Source organism: Nicotiana tomentosiformis, chromosome 2 (assembly GCF_000390325.3).
Source record: "Nicotiana tomentosiformis chromosome 2, ASM39032v3, whole genome shotgun sequence".
NCBI lineage: Eukaryota > Viridiplantae > Streptophyta > Magnoliopsida > Solanales > Solanaceae > Nicotiana > Nicotiana tomentosiformis.
The window spans coordinates 136,815,783-136,834,397 of NC_090813.1; the positions used below are offsets into that span (position 1 = coordinate 136,815,783).

The following is an 18,615-nucleotide window of genomic DNA, read 5'->3' on the forward strand; positions in this document are numbered from 1 at the left end:
ACCTCTAGTTTACTTGTGACATATGATTCCATCATCATGCTTATATTTGTGTAGTACAAATAGAAAGAAAATCGGGTAACCTTTCATATTTACCCGTTATGATTATAGAAATATGAAGATATTCAATATTCCTTTCATTTATAGTCTCAGTATGCCAACCACTTTGACTTATACATTTAAAACTCAAAAAGTTTCTTTTGAGACTTTACAATATCAATGTCGTGAATAATTTTATTCATCCGGGTAGTAATAAATTAATTTTTCCGGAGCTCTTAACAACTTTTGTACTACAAGATCTTTTGTCACACCATTCATATGGTAAATATCTCCTTCACGGAGAAAATTATATCATAATATATTGTCATGGTCAAAATCATCATAAGCAAAATAATTTCTTGCTTTAATTTTGCCTTTAATAAACTTTTATAAGGCACAACAAAATATTTTTTTTTGGCGTATCATATGTACGCGACCAATGACATATTCATGTAACCACACAATAATATTTATTCTCTTTGTTTCACTCAAACCTTCCTTAGAGGTGAGTTGTGTGGTATTTATCTATTCATGCATTGCATGTCTTTATTCATTACTTTTATCACATATTGCCACATTCACCTTTAGGAATGGGTCTGCATTCTCAATGCTTATCACAAGTCACATTCTCTTCAAGGAATGGATCATAATCAGCGGCGTGCTTTATTATTTTTCATACCAATTTGATGGTAAACATTGCCTTCACATTTTGAAGGACTATTTTGAGAACCCTTATTGTTCTCCTTTTATAATCATAGTGATGATTATTATTATTTTGATCTTTGGAACGCCCACGTTCATTGTTCAACCACTTGTCTTCATTTAGACTTATTATGCGCCGCTACCACATTCACTTCAAGAATGGAGCAAATCAAGTGGGACAATATTCATGTCTTTTCATGAAAAATATATTATTTTTCTTTAGTTATCATTATATCATCAATATGGTATAGTGAGACTCAAACCCAATGTCTTACCAATATAAAGGCATGTTAGGCCATAATAAATTGGGACTCAAACCCAACTCTTATCATCATGGAGCATCAGGACTTGATCCTGATGTCTTACCCTCATGGTGCATTGCGACTTGAACTCATTGAAGTTGATATCATTAATAGCAAAGGACAAAAACAATTTCAAATACGAAGGAAATGCTTACCTCTTGAGTTAAACTCTTCATAATGTCATTTGGATATAATTCTCAACAATAGACTTTCGTTTACTCAAATCAGCTAAGTAATTAGTGTCAAACAGATATATGAAAATACAAAATAATATTAAAAATTCACATATGGTCTTTACTGCAATAAGCTTACTTCAAGATCAAAGTGATATGACTAGAACATTAAGGAAAAATTATGTATCAAACAGAATAATAGTACTACTAGTTACCATGCACTTTTGTGAAAACTAAGTATTATGCTCTCTAGAAAAATAAAAAGATATAGCAGAACCTTTAAGTCAATCAGGGAATCAAAAAAATAGTGGACAAATCTCTGTCTACTATCTACTACTATATGCTTTCCATATAGAAATGATTCAACATGTTAATTTGATAAGAACTATCATCAATGAAAAATTTGGTGTAGTACATACTTCTTGTACTAATATTTTATCTTATCAAAATAAAATAGTTATGTATTATTATTATTATTATTATTATTCTTATCAAAATAAAATAGTTATTATTATTATTATTATTATTATTATTATATTTGATAGTAAACTAATGTATAATCATTATACTAGGCATACTAAAATAGTATTATAAGGTAAAACCATAAGCATATATAATAAAGTATAATTTTAATTTTGTATATTATTTAGTATACTGCATGCCACATATTATTTAGTTCATGAAAATTTAACAAGGTGACATCCTTAGCAGCCACATAAATACTAATTTTCTAATAACCAGACCATTGCTTATTCTAAATAGTGGTACAAACTTATCTGGTTTAAAGCTCGGACTTGTTGCTGTAGCAGAAAGACATATCTGTAACACTACATACCTTTTTGAATAAAATCTGGATAATTTTGACAATAGATCATCGAGATATACCTTACCAGAAGTAGAATTCAACCTTGAGGTTAGAAACTTCGTGCTGATAACGTGTTATAAAATATAGCTTAAAGTAACAATATAGAATAAGGAAAAACAAGCTAAGAGATATAGAGAGAAAGAGAGGAGAGATTCTTATTTCTTCTTCAATTATGTGTGTATTTTCCTATCTATTACAAGGCCTTTATATAGGCATGAAAAGTGATGAAAAATATGTCATTGAATATGTCATTAAGCATAAAAATATGTCATTAAGCATTTGAGAAGATCATGGAGGAAGAGTAAACATCCACCATAATTTGATTTTTCTTATAACAATTTTAGCTTTGTGCGTAAGTTACCAATTTTTTATTAGGGGTGAATTTATCTAGCTATCTATCAATATCCAACTAGACTCTACTTTACACTTCGCCTCTAATGGAAGCTTTCATAGCCTTGTCATATTAAAGATCATAACTTTTAGAAGTTTTTTCGACGACACGAATGTTATGACCGGTTAATAATTACAACTTTCAAAAGTTTTCGTTCTTTTATAAACACCCCAACTTAAATAGAGGGCATAGTTCGTCCGTGTATTATCTTTTCATATAGAAATCCAAAGCAGGTCCAACCAGCCCCTTTTCTTCCCAAGTGAAGCACCAAATTAAACCCAAAGATAATAAGAAAATCTTATGGAAATCCTAAGAATTTTCTCAAACACTTACGGAGCACACCAGGATATCATCAATAAACACTATGACCGAGAGTGGACTTTTTGATATCCGGGTCGAATTCCGATTTCGAAAATTGGAGTAGGTCTGTAATGTCAAATGTGACTTGTATAAAAAATTTGGGGTCAATCGGACATGATTCGATAGGTTTCGGCTTCGTTTGTAGAAGTTGAAATTCCTTAGTTCCAATAGGCTTGAATTGGGGTGCGATTCGTATTTTTGATGTTGTTTGAGGTGGTTTGAGGGCTCGACTAAGTTCGTATCGTATTTTAGGACTTGTTGGTATGTTTGGTTGAGGTCCCGGGGGCCTCAGGTTGATTTCGAATAGTTAACAGATCGAAAATGAGACGTGGTGCATGGCTGAAGCACGGACTCTGCTGGTGCAACCGCACCTGCGGAGCTTTGATTGTAGGTGCGAGCTCACAGGTGCGGGATGTGTTGCGCTGATGCGACTTTGGAGGGGAGTGTGCAGGGGGCCGTAGGTGCGAGTGAATTACCGCACATGCATGACCGCAGATGCGGCAGGGGGATCACAGAAGCAGAAATAGGCATGGCAACTGGGTCCGTAGAAGCGGCTTGGCGGCTCACAGAAGCGAGTCCGCAGGAGCAGATGAAGCCGCAGAAGCGGGTATGTAGTCATTTCTGAGACGCCGCAGAAGCGGGTAAGTGGCCGCAGAAGTGAGAGTGCTGGGCAGATTATTTAAAAATGAGGGTTCGAGATTTTTCTTCATTTGCAACATTTCAAGCTCGGGGTTTGGCGATTCTTAAGAGGATTTTCGAGGGGTTTCTTGAGGTAAGTCTTTTGTGTTTATTTTTTATCAGTAATCTTGTTTACCCATTGAATTTCTCACCTAGTTTGTGTGTATTTACGGTCAAATTTAGAAGTGTGGGGTTAGGGATATGGAGAGTTTGATTTGGGGATTTGAGTGACGATTTGGTGTCGGATTTTGGTAAATTTGGTATAATTGGACTCATGGTTGGATGGGCCGTCTTTTGAGTCAATTTTTTACTTTTGATTAATAACTTAGTATTTTTCTTCTGGAATTAATTCCTTAGCCCGTGTTGATTATATCGAGTTGTTTATGGCTAGATTCGAGGCATTCAGAGGCCGTTTCGCGAGGTAAGGGTGTGTTGGAGTAGAGATTTGCTCGGATTGAGGTAAGTAACAGTTCTAAATTTAGTTCTGAGGGTACGAAATCCCGTATTATGTATCATGTGTTTGGTTTTGAGGTAACACACATGCTAGGTGACGGGCGTGTGGGCATGCACCGTAGGAATTGTGACTTGGTCAATTCCATGGAACTGTATAGTTGAATAATCTGTTGTTATCCGTATATTTTTCCACGTATTAGATAAATTGAACTGCAAATCATATTAGAAATCATGTTTAGAGCATGTGTTGACACTGTAGGGATACCCACAGAGGTCGTGTACATGTTGAATTATCTGCTAAATTATTGTTTTGTACTCAGTCACAATTTTACTTGCATATTACATCTCAGTCTCTATGGTTCATTATTGATGCATTATATCATTGTTATTTGGACTGATTATCATGATTTCTGAGAGCCCGAGAGACTGGAGAGGTTGATGACTGAGTGAGGCCGAGGGCCTGATTGTGCGAATGTTTATGAGATCAGGCTGCACGCCGCAACATGTTTCATTGATATATGTCATGATTGGATTGTTATAGCGCTTGGGATGAATGAGCCCCTCCGGAGTCTGTACACACCCCTAGTGAGAGTAGGTACCTACTGAGTGCGAGTGCCGAGTACCGAGTGTTGAGTACCGAGTGCTGAGCGATTGGGAGGAATGAGTGATTGTAAGGTTGGAGTGAATGGGAGGACTGAGTGACTGTTGCTCTGAGAGGATACATTTCACTTCCATTTCTGTTACACTTCAGCTGTCATATATCACCGTCTCGTATTTTCTAAGAGATATTATATTCTGTTTCGCTTGAACTTGACATGAATTAACTGTTGTGGCCTAAATTGTCGAACTTGAAAGCATGCCTACCTTTATGTATTGAAATTACTGAAATTGAACTATAACTATGAAGCTCGTCACTACTTTCAGTTCTTTATTTAGTCTTGTTACTTACCGAGTTGGTTGTACTCACGCTACACCCTATACTTCGTATGCAGATCCAGGTATTTTCGGACACTGCGGGTATTGATTCCTTTGCACAGTTGATCGTTTGGAGATTTCAAGGTAGCAGCCCGGTGTTTCGCAGACCTTGTCTCTTCTTCTCTATCTTTCCGCTTATTGTATTTAGTTTCAGACTATCATATACAGTATTTTTCAGACTTTTAATGTATAGATGCTCATGTACTCTGTGACACCCCGATAGTTGAGAACTTCCGCGTTAAGTTTTGGGTTTCTGTCCTGTTTATGAGAACTTTTATTATTTAAACTGCTTTAATTCATTTTATGTTAAAAGTGTTGGAAATATTTTGTAATATCGACTTGCCTAGTACCACGTTAGGCGCCATCACGATAGGTTATGATTTTGGATCGTGATACCAACAAAGAGCAAAGTGTTGTAGAGCTGGAGTAGTCATCAAAACCTAGCTATGGGTTCTCCATGTAATTATAAAAATACTTTTAACCATTTTAATAAGACAACAAAAATTGAAGTAAAATGGATTTTTTCCAAAATTCATGCCTCCATTTAGGGGTTTTTTTTCCTTCAAGAGTGTAGTATATTTGCAAGTTTTATTAAATAGAAAATAATGCAACACTCACTCTAATTTGGACTTATATGTGCATCCAAAACTTTTGACATTCAAAGTGTAATCTAATATCCAAATAATACTAATATTGATATATAGATCAAAATCTTCAATTTTGAATCGTAGTTTTGTTTATGCTCTTTTAATTAATTTTTTGTGCTATTTGCATTTCTAATATTTTCTTAGAGAATCAAACCTAAAATAATAGGTGTAAGACTTAATCATCTCTGGTAACTAATACACTACTTAATGAATTTGAAAAAAAAAATATGTCAAAAGATAATTTTTCTTCACTTTAATATTTTCTGCTTAGCCTTTACTAATCTTATATAAAAGTCTTAAGATTAAAAAACCATTTCTTCTTCCATTTTCATCTATGTTTCAATCTTTATATTTTACATCCGGTGTAATTAACTTTCTATGATGTACACGTGTCTTTTATCATGATTTCATGACCAACAGGCCAAGTACTTCTTCAAAATTCTTTAGCTTAAGTGTTGATTTCAGAAGTCCTGAGGATACTTTTGATAAAAATTATGTTTGTTTAAAATCTTTTAATCATGAAGGTGGAATAAAGGAAGCTAAAATCAAAGGCCAATACTGCAGTAGAAAGCTGTTTGGATAAAAATATATTACATTAGTGCAGCTTAAATATTTCTAAATAAAATTGTAGCAGAATGGTCTAGAGATAAAGATGACATGGAGATTTATTTCAACAACACATTTGAGTAGCTAAATATTTCGAAAAACTTCGTAAAATGATATCAAAGTAGCCATTTTATGGCTGCTAACTGTAATATAGTTGGTTGCAAAATAGTTGGAAAAAAGAGCCATAATTTTAAAATACAGCAAAAGTAACTATATGAATTCCAGGGAATTTTCCTGAAATTTGAAGTGCTGTAAGTGAAACTCCAAGACCATGTTCAGGAGTTGTAACTTAGCAAGTCAAATTGTTGCACGTCAAACTCTAGGACTATGTCCCGGAGTTCGAACTTATATAAATAAAATTTTGGGACCATGTCTCTTTGAATTTCAATACTTATATATATAAGTGAAACTCTATGAATTCAAAACTTATAAAAGTGAATTTCCCTGGAAAAAAAACTTGCAAGTGTATACGGTGGAAATAGATTTCGGCTTTCGAGGTCGTAACATAATGGGTCGAAAAAAGACTTCGTAATATCGAGATGGGTTCCGAAGAGGGTACAAACAAGCTTCGGATTCCAGGTATAGGTCAAACACCGAGTTCGAAGTCATCATCGAGCTCGGGTCTTAATCGAACTATGATGAGATGATTTCGAGCTTAAGGGGCAGAGGCCAACCGGGACCGAGTCCGAATCATCACCTAATCCTGAGTCCATATCGAGCTCTAGAAGCACTACCGACCAACACCGAGGCCGATCGAGCTCGAACTTACAGACAAGAGCCGTTGCAAACACACTAAGGGAGAGAATCTCGGCGAAAATTAGGGAAAAGCTGATTTATCATGGATTCTCCATGACGTATTTTTAATTATATCTAAAGTAGGATTCTCTACTATAAAGAGGATGACTACATTTCTGTAGAGGGCAGTTGTTTTTCTTACATTGTAATTCAAGCACCATATTCTCTTATATTCAAGGACTACTCTTTGAGGCTTTATTAATTGATTCATTTTGCTTAGTCTAAACAATCATCTTCTTTCCAACCTTGCTTATTTTGCATTCTTTGCAATCCATATTTGATATTTCTATTTGTCCTTATGATTTGTATCAATCTATATCACATATCCTAGAACTACGTACAAATTTAACTCTATCCGTTTTTCGGGCAAACAGTTTGGTGCCCACCGCGGGGCTAAGGATAATAGTGGTTATTTGATGCGGATCTGCAAAAACACACCGTTTTGCGCTTGTTTCCGAAAGTATCTTGGATTGCGGATTAGCAACGACTAAATACCAATCAAATGGCCTCACCTATCGACAACAAAGCCGGTCTTCAAGATGAGAACAACAACTTGACACCCAGTACCGAAAGACCACTTGTCAACACCATTGGAGCTCGAAACGAAGTGCCGATAGATATCAATTCGCATGTGGCCATTGAGGCGAACCTACATTCTGAACCTGAAAATAACATTCATGGTGGCACTCGGTCTGCAGATCGAGATACCCATAACGTCGAGAAAAACGGTGTCAGCTTGCGCATGATTTTTGAAATGTTGCAAGCTCAACAGGCAGCAATAGCTCAGTTGCAGAAGCAAACCTAACTACCGAGCAGGCCGGAGCCCAGTCCACTTTGAGAAATCGCCCACAGAACGGAGCCAGCCATAGTGAGGTCAAGTGAGCAAGAATCGGGGACTACTTCCGAAATTGCTAAAATGCTCGAGGAGCTCACAAAACGAGTCGAAGCCAACGGTAAAAAAGTAGAAACATATAACTCCAGGGTCGATCAGATACCGGGAGCTCCACCAATGATAAAAGGGTTGGATTCCAAAAAATTCGTGCAAAAACCTTTTCCCTAAAGCGCAACTCCAAAACCAATCCCCAAAAAATTCTGTATGCCCGAAATTCCCAAATATAACAGAACGACCGACCCCAATGAAAACGTCACTTCTTACACGTGTGCCATCAAGGGCAATGATTTAGAAGACGATGAAATTGAATATGCGTTGTTAAAAAAATTCGGAGAGACCCTCTCGAAGAGAGCAATGATTTGGTATCACAACCTACCACCGAATTCCATCGACTTGTTTTCCATGTTAGCAGATTCTTTTGTAAAAGCACACGTCGGCGCCATAAAAGTTGCAACAAGGGAATCGAACCTTTTCAAGGTAAGACAAAAAGATAACGAGATGCTGAGGGAGTTCGTATCTCGTTTTCAAATGGAACGAATGGATCTTCCACCAGTCACAGACGATTGGGCTATTTAGGCTTTCACTTAAGGTTTGAACGAACAAAGTTCGACGGCGTCATAGTGGTTGAAGCATAACCTGATCGAATACCAGCCATCATATGGGCCGATGTGCACAATCGGTACCAATCGAAAATTAGGGTCGAAGATGATCAATTGGGGTCTGAACCCGCTACTCAAAGGGATATTAATCGAGAACAAGGTCCGATTGGGGATCGATACCGACCTTATAGCGGAAATTACAGAATCGGTGAATTGAGACATAACCCCAGACAAAATAACAAAAGAAATGATTGAGGTCAAGGGACCCGGGGGCTGATGAACAAAAGTAGGTTCGACAGGCCTGCCGGATCTAAGGAAGCGCCTCGGTTATCGGAGTATAACTTCATCATCGATGCATCCGCCATCGTGTCGGCTATCGGACGCATCAAAGACACTAAATGGCCTCGACCCATGCAGACCGATCCTTCCCAGAGGAATCCCAATCAAATGTGCGAATATCATGGCACCCATGGCCACAGAATGAAAGATCGCAGGCAACTAAGAGAGGAGGTAGCCCGGTTATTCAACAAAGGGCACTTTCGAGAATTTTTAAGCGATATGGCGAAGAATCATTTTAAAAACAGGTATTTCGGCAAGCAAAACGAACAAAAAGAACCATAACACATCATTCACATGATCATCAACGGCAATGATACCCCTCAGGGATCGGTGCTTAAACGCACTAAGACATCGATTGTGAGAGAAAAGAGATCTCGAACTCAAGATTACGCACCCATAGGAACTTTGTCCTTCAATGATGAAGATGCAGAAGGAGTCATACAACCTCATAACGATGCACCGGTAATATTCGTACTTATGAATAAAACTAAATTAAGCGTGTGTTGATTGATCCAAGTAGCTCGGCCAACATCATCGGATTGAAGGTCGTAGAACAACTCAGCCTACAGAACCAGATCGTACCCGCAACCCTGGTTCTAAACAGATTCAATATGGCATGTGAAACCACCAAAGGCGAGATAATTCTATCGATAAATGTGGTCGGGACCATCTAGGAAATGAAGTTCCACGTAATCGAAGGCGACATGAGGTACAATGCCCTTTTTGGAAGGCCGTGGATCCACAACATGAGAGCTGTACCTTCGACCCTACACCAGGTCCTTAAATTCCCAACATCGAGGGGAGTCAAAACAGTGTAAGGAGTACAATCGGCCGTAAGAGAAATTTTTGCCATCGAAGAAGCGAATCCAATATCCTCTCCTTCGTCAATAAAGGGATCGGGCTCAAGAGGGGAACGAGATACCAAATAGCAATCACAGACATCAGTTTTAACCCGACCAGATAATCAGAAGATCGATGAAGATGATGATCAAAGGATCCCACGATCCTTCATGGTTCCCGATGATTCGGTACTACCAAATCAACGATTGAGGAATTGAAGCAAGTCATACTAATCGAGCACTGGCCCGAACGGAAGGTATACCTGGGAACGGGGTTGACCCCTGAACTCAGGAAAAAACTTATTCAATTTTTTATCGATAACATAGATTGTTTTGCCTGGTCCCATTTAGATATAACAGGGATCCCACCAGATATAACTATGCATCGGCTAAGCTTAGACCCTAGGTTCAGACCGGTGAAGCAAAAGAGAAGACCCCAGTCCGAGGTAAAACACACATTCATAAAGGACGAGGTAACCAAACTTCTCAAGATAGGGTCCATTCGGGAGGTGAAATATCCCTAATGGTTAGCCAATGTAGTTATAGTGCCTAAAAAAGGGAACAAACTTAGAATGTGTGTAAATTATAAGGATTTGAACAAAGCATGCCCCAAAGATTCCTTTCCGTTGTCCAACATCGATCGCATGATCGATGCCACGGCTGGCTACGAGATCTTTACTTTTCTCGAGGCCTATTCTGGGTATAATCAAATCCAAATGAGCCCAAAAGACCAGGAAAAGACTTCATTTGTCACCAAGTATGGAACATATTGTTATAATGTGATGCCCTTCGGGCTAAAAAATGCAGGAACTACTTACCAACGCCTAGTGAATAAAATGTTCGAGGAACAAATAGGTAAATCAATGGACGTTTATATTGATGACATGCTAGTTAAGTCCCTGTGCGCAGAGGACCATTTGACCCATTTGCAGGAAACGTTCGAGATTTTAAGGAAATACAACATAAAACTCAACCCCGAGAAATGTGCTTTTGGGGTCGGTTCGGGCAAGATTCTCGGCTTCATCGTGTCAAATCGGGGGATCGAGATTAACCCCGATAAAATCAAGGCCATCAAAGACATCACCATCATGGACATCGTGAAAGCCGTACAGAGGCTAACGGGACGGATTGCAGCCTTAGGCCGATTCATTTCGAGGTCGTCAAATCGAAGTCACAAATTTTCTCTCTACTCAAAAGGAAGAACGATTTCGCTTGGACCCCGGAATGCCAACAGGCATTAGAGGAATTAAAACGATATCTATCGAGCCCACCACTGCTTCATACTCCAAAAATAGAGGAAAAACTTTACTTGTACTTAACAGTATCAGAAATCGTGGTAAGCGGTGTCCTAGTTCGAAAAGATCAAGGTACGCAATTTTCCGTTTATTATATAAGTCGAACCATATGAGAAGTAGAAACTAGATATCCGCACCTAAAAAAATTGGCACTTGCACTGATAAGCGCCTCTAGAAAGTTAAGACTGTACTTTCAATGTCACCCCATATGCGTATTAATCACTTACCCGCTTCGTAATATTTTGCACAAGCCCGAACTATCAGGCCGACTGGCCAAATGGGCCGTCGAACTCAGTGGGTACGATATCGAATATCAACCCCGTACATCCATCAATTCTCAAATTTTAGCAAACTTCGTGGCCAATTTCACGCCAACCATCATACCCGAAGTCAAAAAAAACTCTTATTGAAATCGGATACGCCATCGGGAGTATGGACCGTTTTTACGAATGAGGCTTCAAAAGTGAAGGGGTCTGGCTAGGCATCGTTTTAAAGCCACCCATGGGTAACACTATTAGGCAATCTATCAAAACTACTAGGTTGACTAACAACGAGGCCGAGTATGAGGCCATGATTGCAGGTCTCGAGCTAGCTAAAAGCTTGGGAGCAGAAGTCATCGAAGCCAAGTGTGACTCTTTGCTGGTAGTAAATCAAGTAAATAAAACCTTCGAAGTTCGAGAAGATAGAATGCAAAGGTATTTGGAAAAACTGCAGGTCACTTTGCACCATTTCAAAGAATGGACTTTACACCATGTTCCACGGGAGCAAAAGAGTGAGGCTGATGCACTTGCAAATTTGGGATCATCGGTCGAGGAAGGCGAGATAAGATCGGGGACTGTCGTTCAACTCTTGGAGGAATAAATATATTGAATACTTAAAGAGTGGAAAGCTCCCATCGGACCCTAAAACTTCGAGGGCCCTACGAACCAAAGCTGCTTGATTCACATTGACTGCAGATAGAACGCTATATCGAAGGGCATTCGATGGACCATTGGCGGTATGCTTAGGTCCAGGAGACACCGATTACATCCTATGTGAGTTGCACGAGGGCACTTGTGGGAATCACTCCGGTGCCGATTCATTAGTCCGAAAAATAATCAGGGCAGGGTATTATTGTATTGATATGGGCAAAGATGCAAAGGAGTTTGTTCTAAAATGTGACAAATGTCAAAGGTTTGCACCAATGATCCATCAGCCCAGAGAGAAACTGTCACGACCCAAACCGATGGGCCGCGACGAGCACCCGGTACCTTACTCAACCGAGTACCAACGTAACGTATCTTTCATATCATACTATCATAGGTAATTGAGCCGGAGAGGCTGTCGTGAGATAAGTAGAACAAAACATGAGGAAATACTCAATATAGGGTGACCTAACTTGATATACCGACTTATATATATTACGTACTGGCCTATAAGGCCATACCAGTATCCGTATACATGACATCTGTCTACAAGCCTCTAAGAGTACATAAATATCATAAAGGTCGGGATAGAGGCCCGCCATACCAAACAATACATATTCAAATCATACTGACCAAATAGGCAACTCCGGAGCTAGTGGAGTGCACAAACACCTTCTGCTGAGCTGATAGCCTACTAGGAGAACTCTCAACCTGTCTATCGGGACCTGCGGGCATGAAACGCAGCGTCCCCGGGCAAAAGGGACGTCAGTACAAATAAAGTACCGAGTATGTAAGGAATAGAATCAGTAAATCATAGACATGAGAGAAACATGGAGTAAAAGACTCGACATATAAGTCTGAATAGATCTGTGAATCATTTAATATTATAATGTCATGCATGTGCATATAAATGTCATACCATACATAGGTATATACGTTCATAACATCATCAAGCCTCTGAGGGCATCCCATCATATCATCTTGGCCACTGTGGGAAAATCATCAACGTATATCAGTTGATCAGGTGGTGGTGCGTATATAACGCCATAACCTTTTCACATATCCCATATACATATAATATACACGTATATAACGCCTTCTAGTCATGGGTCAATGTACATGTATAAATGCATGAAATGCATAAGAAATACGTTAATAAGATTTCTCGAATATCATAAAATTAATATGCCTTTCGAACAAACTTTATCAAATACGTATTTTTCTGAGACCCATGAATAGAGGATATAATAATAATTCACATGGAGAATCAAGAATATAGACACCCCTAGTATTTCTATGAATAGAGTCATTTATGAAAGTTGCGTATTTTGCTCGTTTCATTTTGTATTATTTGGATCATGCCAAAAGGAAAGAAGGGATAGCCTTAACATACCTTAACTCTGTTGAGTCCTTAATAACTTTCAAGAAATTCTTCAAACAACTCAATCCAATCTACCACATCATAAGGAGATTTAAAATCAGTGTTGAGTAAAGGCTAAGTCCTCAACTTAATCTAGTAGTTCGTTTACGTAAATTTGGGCAGCATCTCCCCTGTAACAAGGCCCTCCTCCAATACCATATACCAACAACAACAAGAACACAACAATACAAAAATGTAAGAATCATTTTCCAACCTTATCTCCATCACAATATACCACAAAACAGCCCACACACCCTAATCACTTCATATATAAAACGACAACCAAAGTAGTGTCAAACAACTTAAAAAAATATAACGACGAACGACCAGCCCACCATTCCGTCATTATGTGGTGTTTCTCCATACAATTTATCCTCCAAAACTCCATTAAACAGTAGAAAAATATACAGCCCAAAGGCAACACGAAACAGCCCAGAAAGTAGTCCACTACCAGTCAAATAACTCGAACTCACAGCTTCCGATCACCGTCCCGTGAGTTCTAACTATTAGGAAACAAATTTATCAACATTCCTTGATATTTAAACATTTAAATACAGAAGGTACACGTTTCTTAACTATTAAGTACCTTCCAAAACTCAAACTACAAAGAAAAAAAGAGGCGATATAGCGATACTTACGTCGTAGGGATCGGTTTAATATAATCACTTCTTGATTTCGTGTCCGAGATGATAGTCTTGTTTGAAGCACTATTAGAGAGCTCAAGCAAAATATTTATGGAGTTATCTGGTCAGATTCTATGTAAAAATAAAGAGAGAGAGACGAGTTAACAATATATATATATCAACTTTTGAAAAGTCAAAAGGTGCTAGCTTGGCACTCTCTGATTCGTCCATCTTCCGATGCTTATATCTTTTTATCCGGATATCGTATGAATGAACGGTTAAGAGCGTTGGAAACTACATTCTAAGAAATTCAATTTGGTATATAATATGTCCCAAAAAGACCTCATATATCACATGAAATATATTTCTCAAAAAGCACTGTTACAGGGCAAATCCTTAGTCGGTGTTTCCGCAACTTTAATCCGATTTTTCTCAAACTTTATATTTTCTATCCAAACATCATATATAGACATATTATGACTTTCAAATTATTTAAATAATGATTAACAAGTCTCATATTTATTACGTTATCTTGGGACGCACAGGGTGTAGCAATCTTCCCCCCATAGAAACATTCGTCCTCGAATGTTAAACTCCCAGAAATCTATAGAAATTTTGGCAGAGTATCCTATGTAACGGTACTAATACCAACTTGTCACAAAACAAACCCAAAAATACAAAGCCACACATGGCCACAATCATCAATAACACCAATGGCCTCACACGACCAATAACAATATCTAACATAAGAATCAAGTACCATATACGTACCTAAAAGCTGCGATGTCTCAGTCTGATCCTTCTCCGGAAGTGGAAACAAGTGAGGATACCTAGTCTTCATTTCTTCTTTAGCTTCCCAAGTCATCTCCTCCACATTATTGTTTATCTAAAGTACTTTAATCGAAGCTGCATCCTTAGTTCTTAATCTCCGAACTTGTCTATCTAGTATAGCAATGGGAGCTTCCTCATATGATAGCTGCTCTGTAACCTGAGCATCATCAATTGGAATGACTTTAGAGGGATCTCCAATACACCTACGGAGTATAGACACATGAAATACTGGATGTACAGACTCCAATTTGGAAGGCAAGTTTAACTCATATGCTACTTGGCCTACTCTGCATATAATCTTATAAGGTCCAATGTACCGAGGGCTAAGCTTTCCTTTCTTACCGAATCTCATAACGCCTTTCATCGGTGACACCTTTAGGAATACCCAGTCATCTACCTGAGACTCCAAGTCTCTTCGTCGATTATCTGCATAGGACTTCTGACGACTTTGTGCTGCTAATAGCCTTTCCCTTATAAGCTTAATCTTCTCAACTGCCTGTTGTAGCAACTCTGGTCCTACTAACTTAGTTTCCCCAATCTTGAACCATCCTTTAGGAGACCTACACTTTGGTCCGTAAAGAGCTTCGTATGGAGCCATCTGAATGGTGAAATGATAACTATTATTATATGCAAACTCAATAGGTGGAAGATGATCATCTCAGCTACCCGTGAAATCCATCACACAAGCCCGTAGCATATCCCCCAACGTCTGAATAGTACGTTCAACCTGACCATCTGTCTGGGGATGAAATATTGTACTAAGACTTACCTGAGTCTCTAATCCTTTTTGGAAGGACCTTCAGAAATTACTTGTAAACTGAGCACCTCTATCTGAGATAATAGATATAGGGACACCATGAAGTCGTACTATCTCCCTAATGTAAAACCTTGCATAATCCTCTGCTGAGTAGGTAGTCATGATAGACAGAAAATAGGCTGTTTATGTAAGTCTATCGACAATAACCCATATAGCATCGAACTTACATTGGGTACAAGGTAAGCCTATGATGAAATCCATATTAATCACTTCCCATTTACAAGTTAGAATCTCTATAGCCTGTAATAATCCACAGGGTTTCTGATGCTCAATCTTAACTTGTTGATAATTTGGGCACTGAACAACAAACTCTGCTATATCCTTCTTCATTTTGCCCCACCAGTATATTCCCCTGATATCATGATACATCTTCGTCGCTCCTAGATGAATAGAATAATGAGAATAGTGAGCTTCTCCCATAACCTGCTGGCACAACCCTGCCACATTAGAACACATAATCGACCTCGATATCTGAGGACTCCATACTGGCGTTCCTTCACTTCAGTTACTAAAGAGGATGTTGTCGTGTCCTGAATAGTAACTCTGGTATCACCTGAGTCCAGTAATCGAACTCCAAGACTAGCTAGTTGATGAATCTCATGGGCTATCCCACACTTCTCTGGCTGTAAATATGACAGGATACCCATAGATCTACGGTTGAGGACGTCGGCTACTACATTCGCCTTTCCTGGATGGTATAAAATATCAATGCCATAGTCTTTCAGTAGCTCCAACCATCTCCTTTGGCGTAAATTCAATTTCTTTTGATTGAAGATATATTTAAGGCTCTTATGATCCATATAGATATCAACATGAATGCCATACAAATAGTGCATCCACATCTTTAGTGCACGAATCACCGCTAACTCTAAATCGTGGGTCGGATAATTTTTCTCGTACTTTCTTAGTTGTCTTTAAACATAAGTGATTACTTTTCATGGTCGTTCTGCTACTTGTTGCATGAATACATGTCTTATCTCATTGCCCACAGATGTTGGAATTTCCTGTAACTCATATGATCTTAAATATCATCTTTTGAAAAAAACATTTTCCAGTTCATTAGCCACGATAAGTGCCACTTTCTTATGGAGTGCTTACAATGTTGTTGTGAGACTGTTGTTACAAGACCATTTTTTCCTCATGTCACTATGCTTAAGTTTAAGCCTTCTTCCTTATTCCCTTAGCTAGTCTTTCTTTGTAGTACTTAAGAGAGACCCTTTGACTTCTGTAAAGCTGCGAGCTTATTACATCATATACCCGAAAGCATTTTTGACGTTCTTAATAGCCTATAATTATCCTTAATTACTTACCTCCACGCCCTTGTGCTCGTAAGGTTGATTCTGAACTGACATTTTTGACTGTCTTCTCAGTGGCACCGTTTTTTTCTTTTTTTTTTTGGTAACACTTATACGGTACCTTTAACAACCCCAACTCCTATCTGAATATTTCTCAATGATTACGATGTCATCATATTTACGAGACTGAATTCCCTATGTTGGGTTTCACTATGTTTATCGTGCACAACCTGCTGATTTGTCTGTATCCTCTTGTTTAGCCATGGCTAGGTTCTTCCTAAATCAACTACTAACTACACGATAGTCCATTCTCATATCTATATTCTGCGTAATATCTCTTGGGTTATATCCTTTGTCTTAACTTACCCCGTACACTGGCTCCTTATGTATCCAATGTTCATTTGTACTTATTTATCAATAACTTCTAGTGATGGAACCCTTTATGCCTCTCCCCGTTGTCATGCTTACATAATGTTCTGGAGTCGTATCATATCCATAATCTGAATAAATGCAATCTTATTCCTTTTGCCTTTCTACTACATTCTTCCTTTAATATTTCATAGTTACCTTAACCACATAACTCCGACTTAATACCATATCACACCATCTTCCCCCCTTTAGGGGAGTACTAACATTTATTGCTATGAAGATTTACCTATAAATGTTTCACCTCTTCATATTTGGCGTCTTTTCACATCTTCACGAACTCTTACTTGCCTTGCGGTAACCCTTCTATATCAGGGATAATTTAATTTCTTACACACAAAGGTGACACCTAGTTTAACTGGCACACTTAGTCCCTTAAGCTTAACTTTGCTCACAATGCTTGTTTTAGGGAAACGTCTTCCTGAATGACCTTTAAAGGTTATTCTTCTATTGTCCATTCAATTATCACCGAAACGCTATCTCTGAAATTCTCACGATGTCAATTATTATCGAATCCTTCGGTCCTGAATTCATGTTCAGTTTATCTTATTCACTAGCCCATACTAATTTATATTACTACGGGGGTCTAACCTTTCTTTCTCGTAATCACATTTGAGTCACCAACTCATTTCTCGAAATGGGGACATGACTTTTTGGCTTATACTCTTTTGTTGTCTCAAGGCATGTAACTTCTTGTCTTTTCCTTTACTTGACTATAGAATCTGTAGTCTTTTCATGTTTTGATTTACCGTTATCATCCATTTATCACATCTTACTCATAATGCTTCATTTACTTTCTTCTTATTTTCCTGCTAATATTTCTGTCTATCACCTTATTATGAAAACTTCTTCAAAACATTCTTTCACTTTTAGCCCCCCTTGATTCAACTTACTGGCTCTTCGGGTCGCCTAACACTCTCTCTTTACTAGGGACGAGAGCCATATAAAGGTAAATATTTATCCCTTCTAGGATTCCAATAACAATCTTCTAAAATTTCTGAATATTCTAGTATTCATATCTGATTGTACTATTCTAGAGTGCACTATCTGGGTGTCTCACAAGGAGAACCATTAACACGCTTGCAATATCCCTCAGAAATGTGAGCTAATGATAACAATCCATCCACAATTTTGGGTTACTCTAACCCCAGCTGGATGTTGATAGCACATCCTTCTCTTAAATTATATCTGTTAGCTCCCACAAGGCATAACCGAAATGGGTGTTGTCAAGTGAATATATTTTTGTTATTGTTAAAAGTAACTCAGAATGCTTATATTTCTCTGCCTCAATTGTAAATACAGATAATCTTCACTAACTGCGTACGTCGTATCCTTCTTCACCTAACTTCTT

General features: G+C 38.2%; 1 protein-coding gene across 1 annotated transcript; it reads right to left on the reverse strand.

Annotated features, from left to right (window-relative positions):
• Positions 1 to 14,781: 14,781 nt before the first annotated feature.
• LOC138905674 (uncharacterized) lies at positions 14,782 to 15,912 on the reverse strand. The gene is made up of 3 exons (XM_070194192.1): positions 15,754 to 15,912; positions 15,124 to 15,324; positions 14,782 to 14,883 (listed from the first exon to the last, which is right to left on the reverse strand). Exons 1-3 carry the CDS (start codon positions 15,910 to 15,912, stop codon positions 14,782 to 14,784), a joined length of 462 nt encoding a protein of 153 aa, XP_070050293.1.
• Positions 15,913 to 18,615: the final 2,703 nt, after the last annotated feature.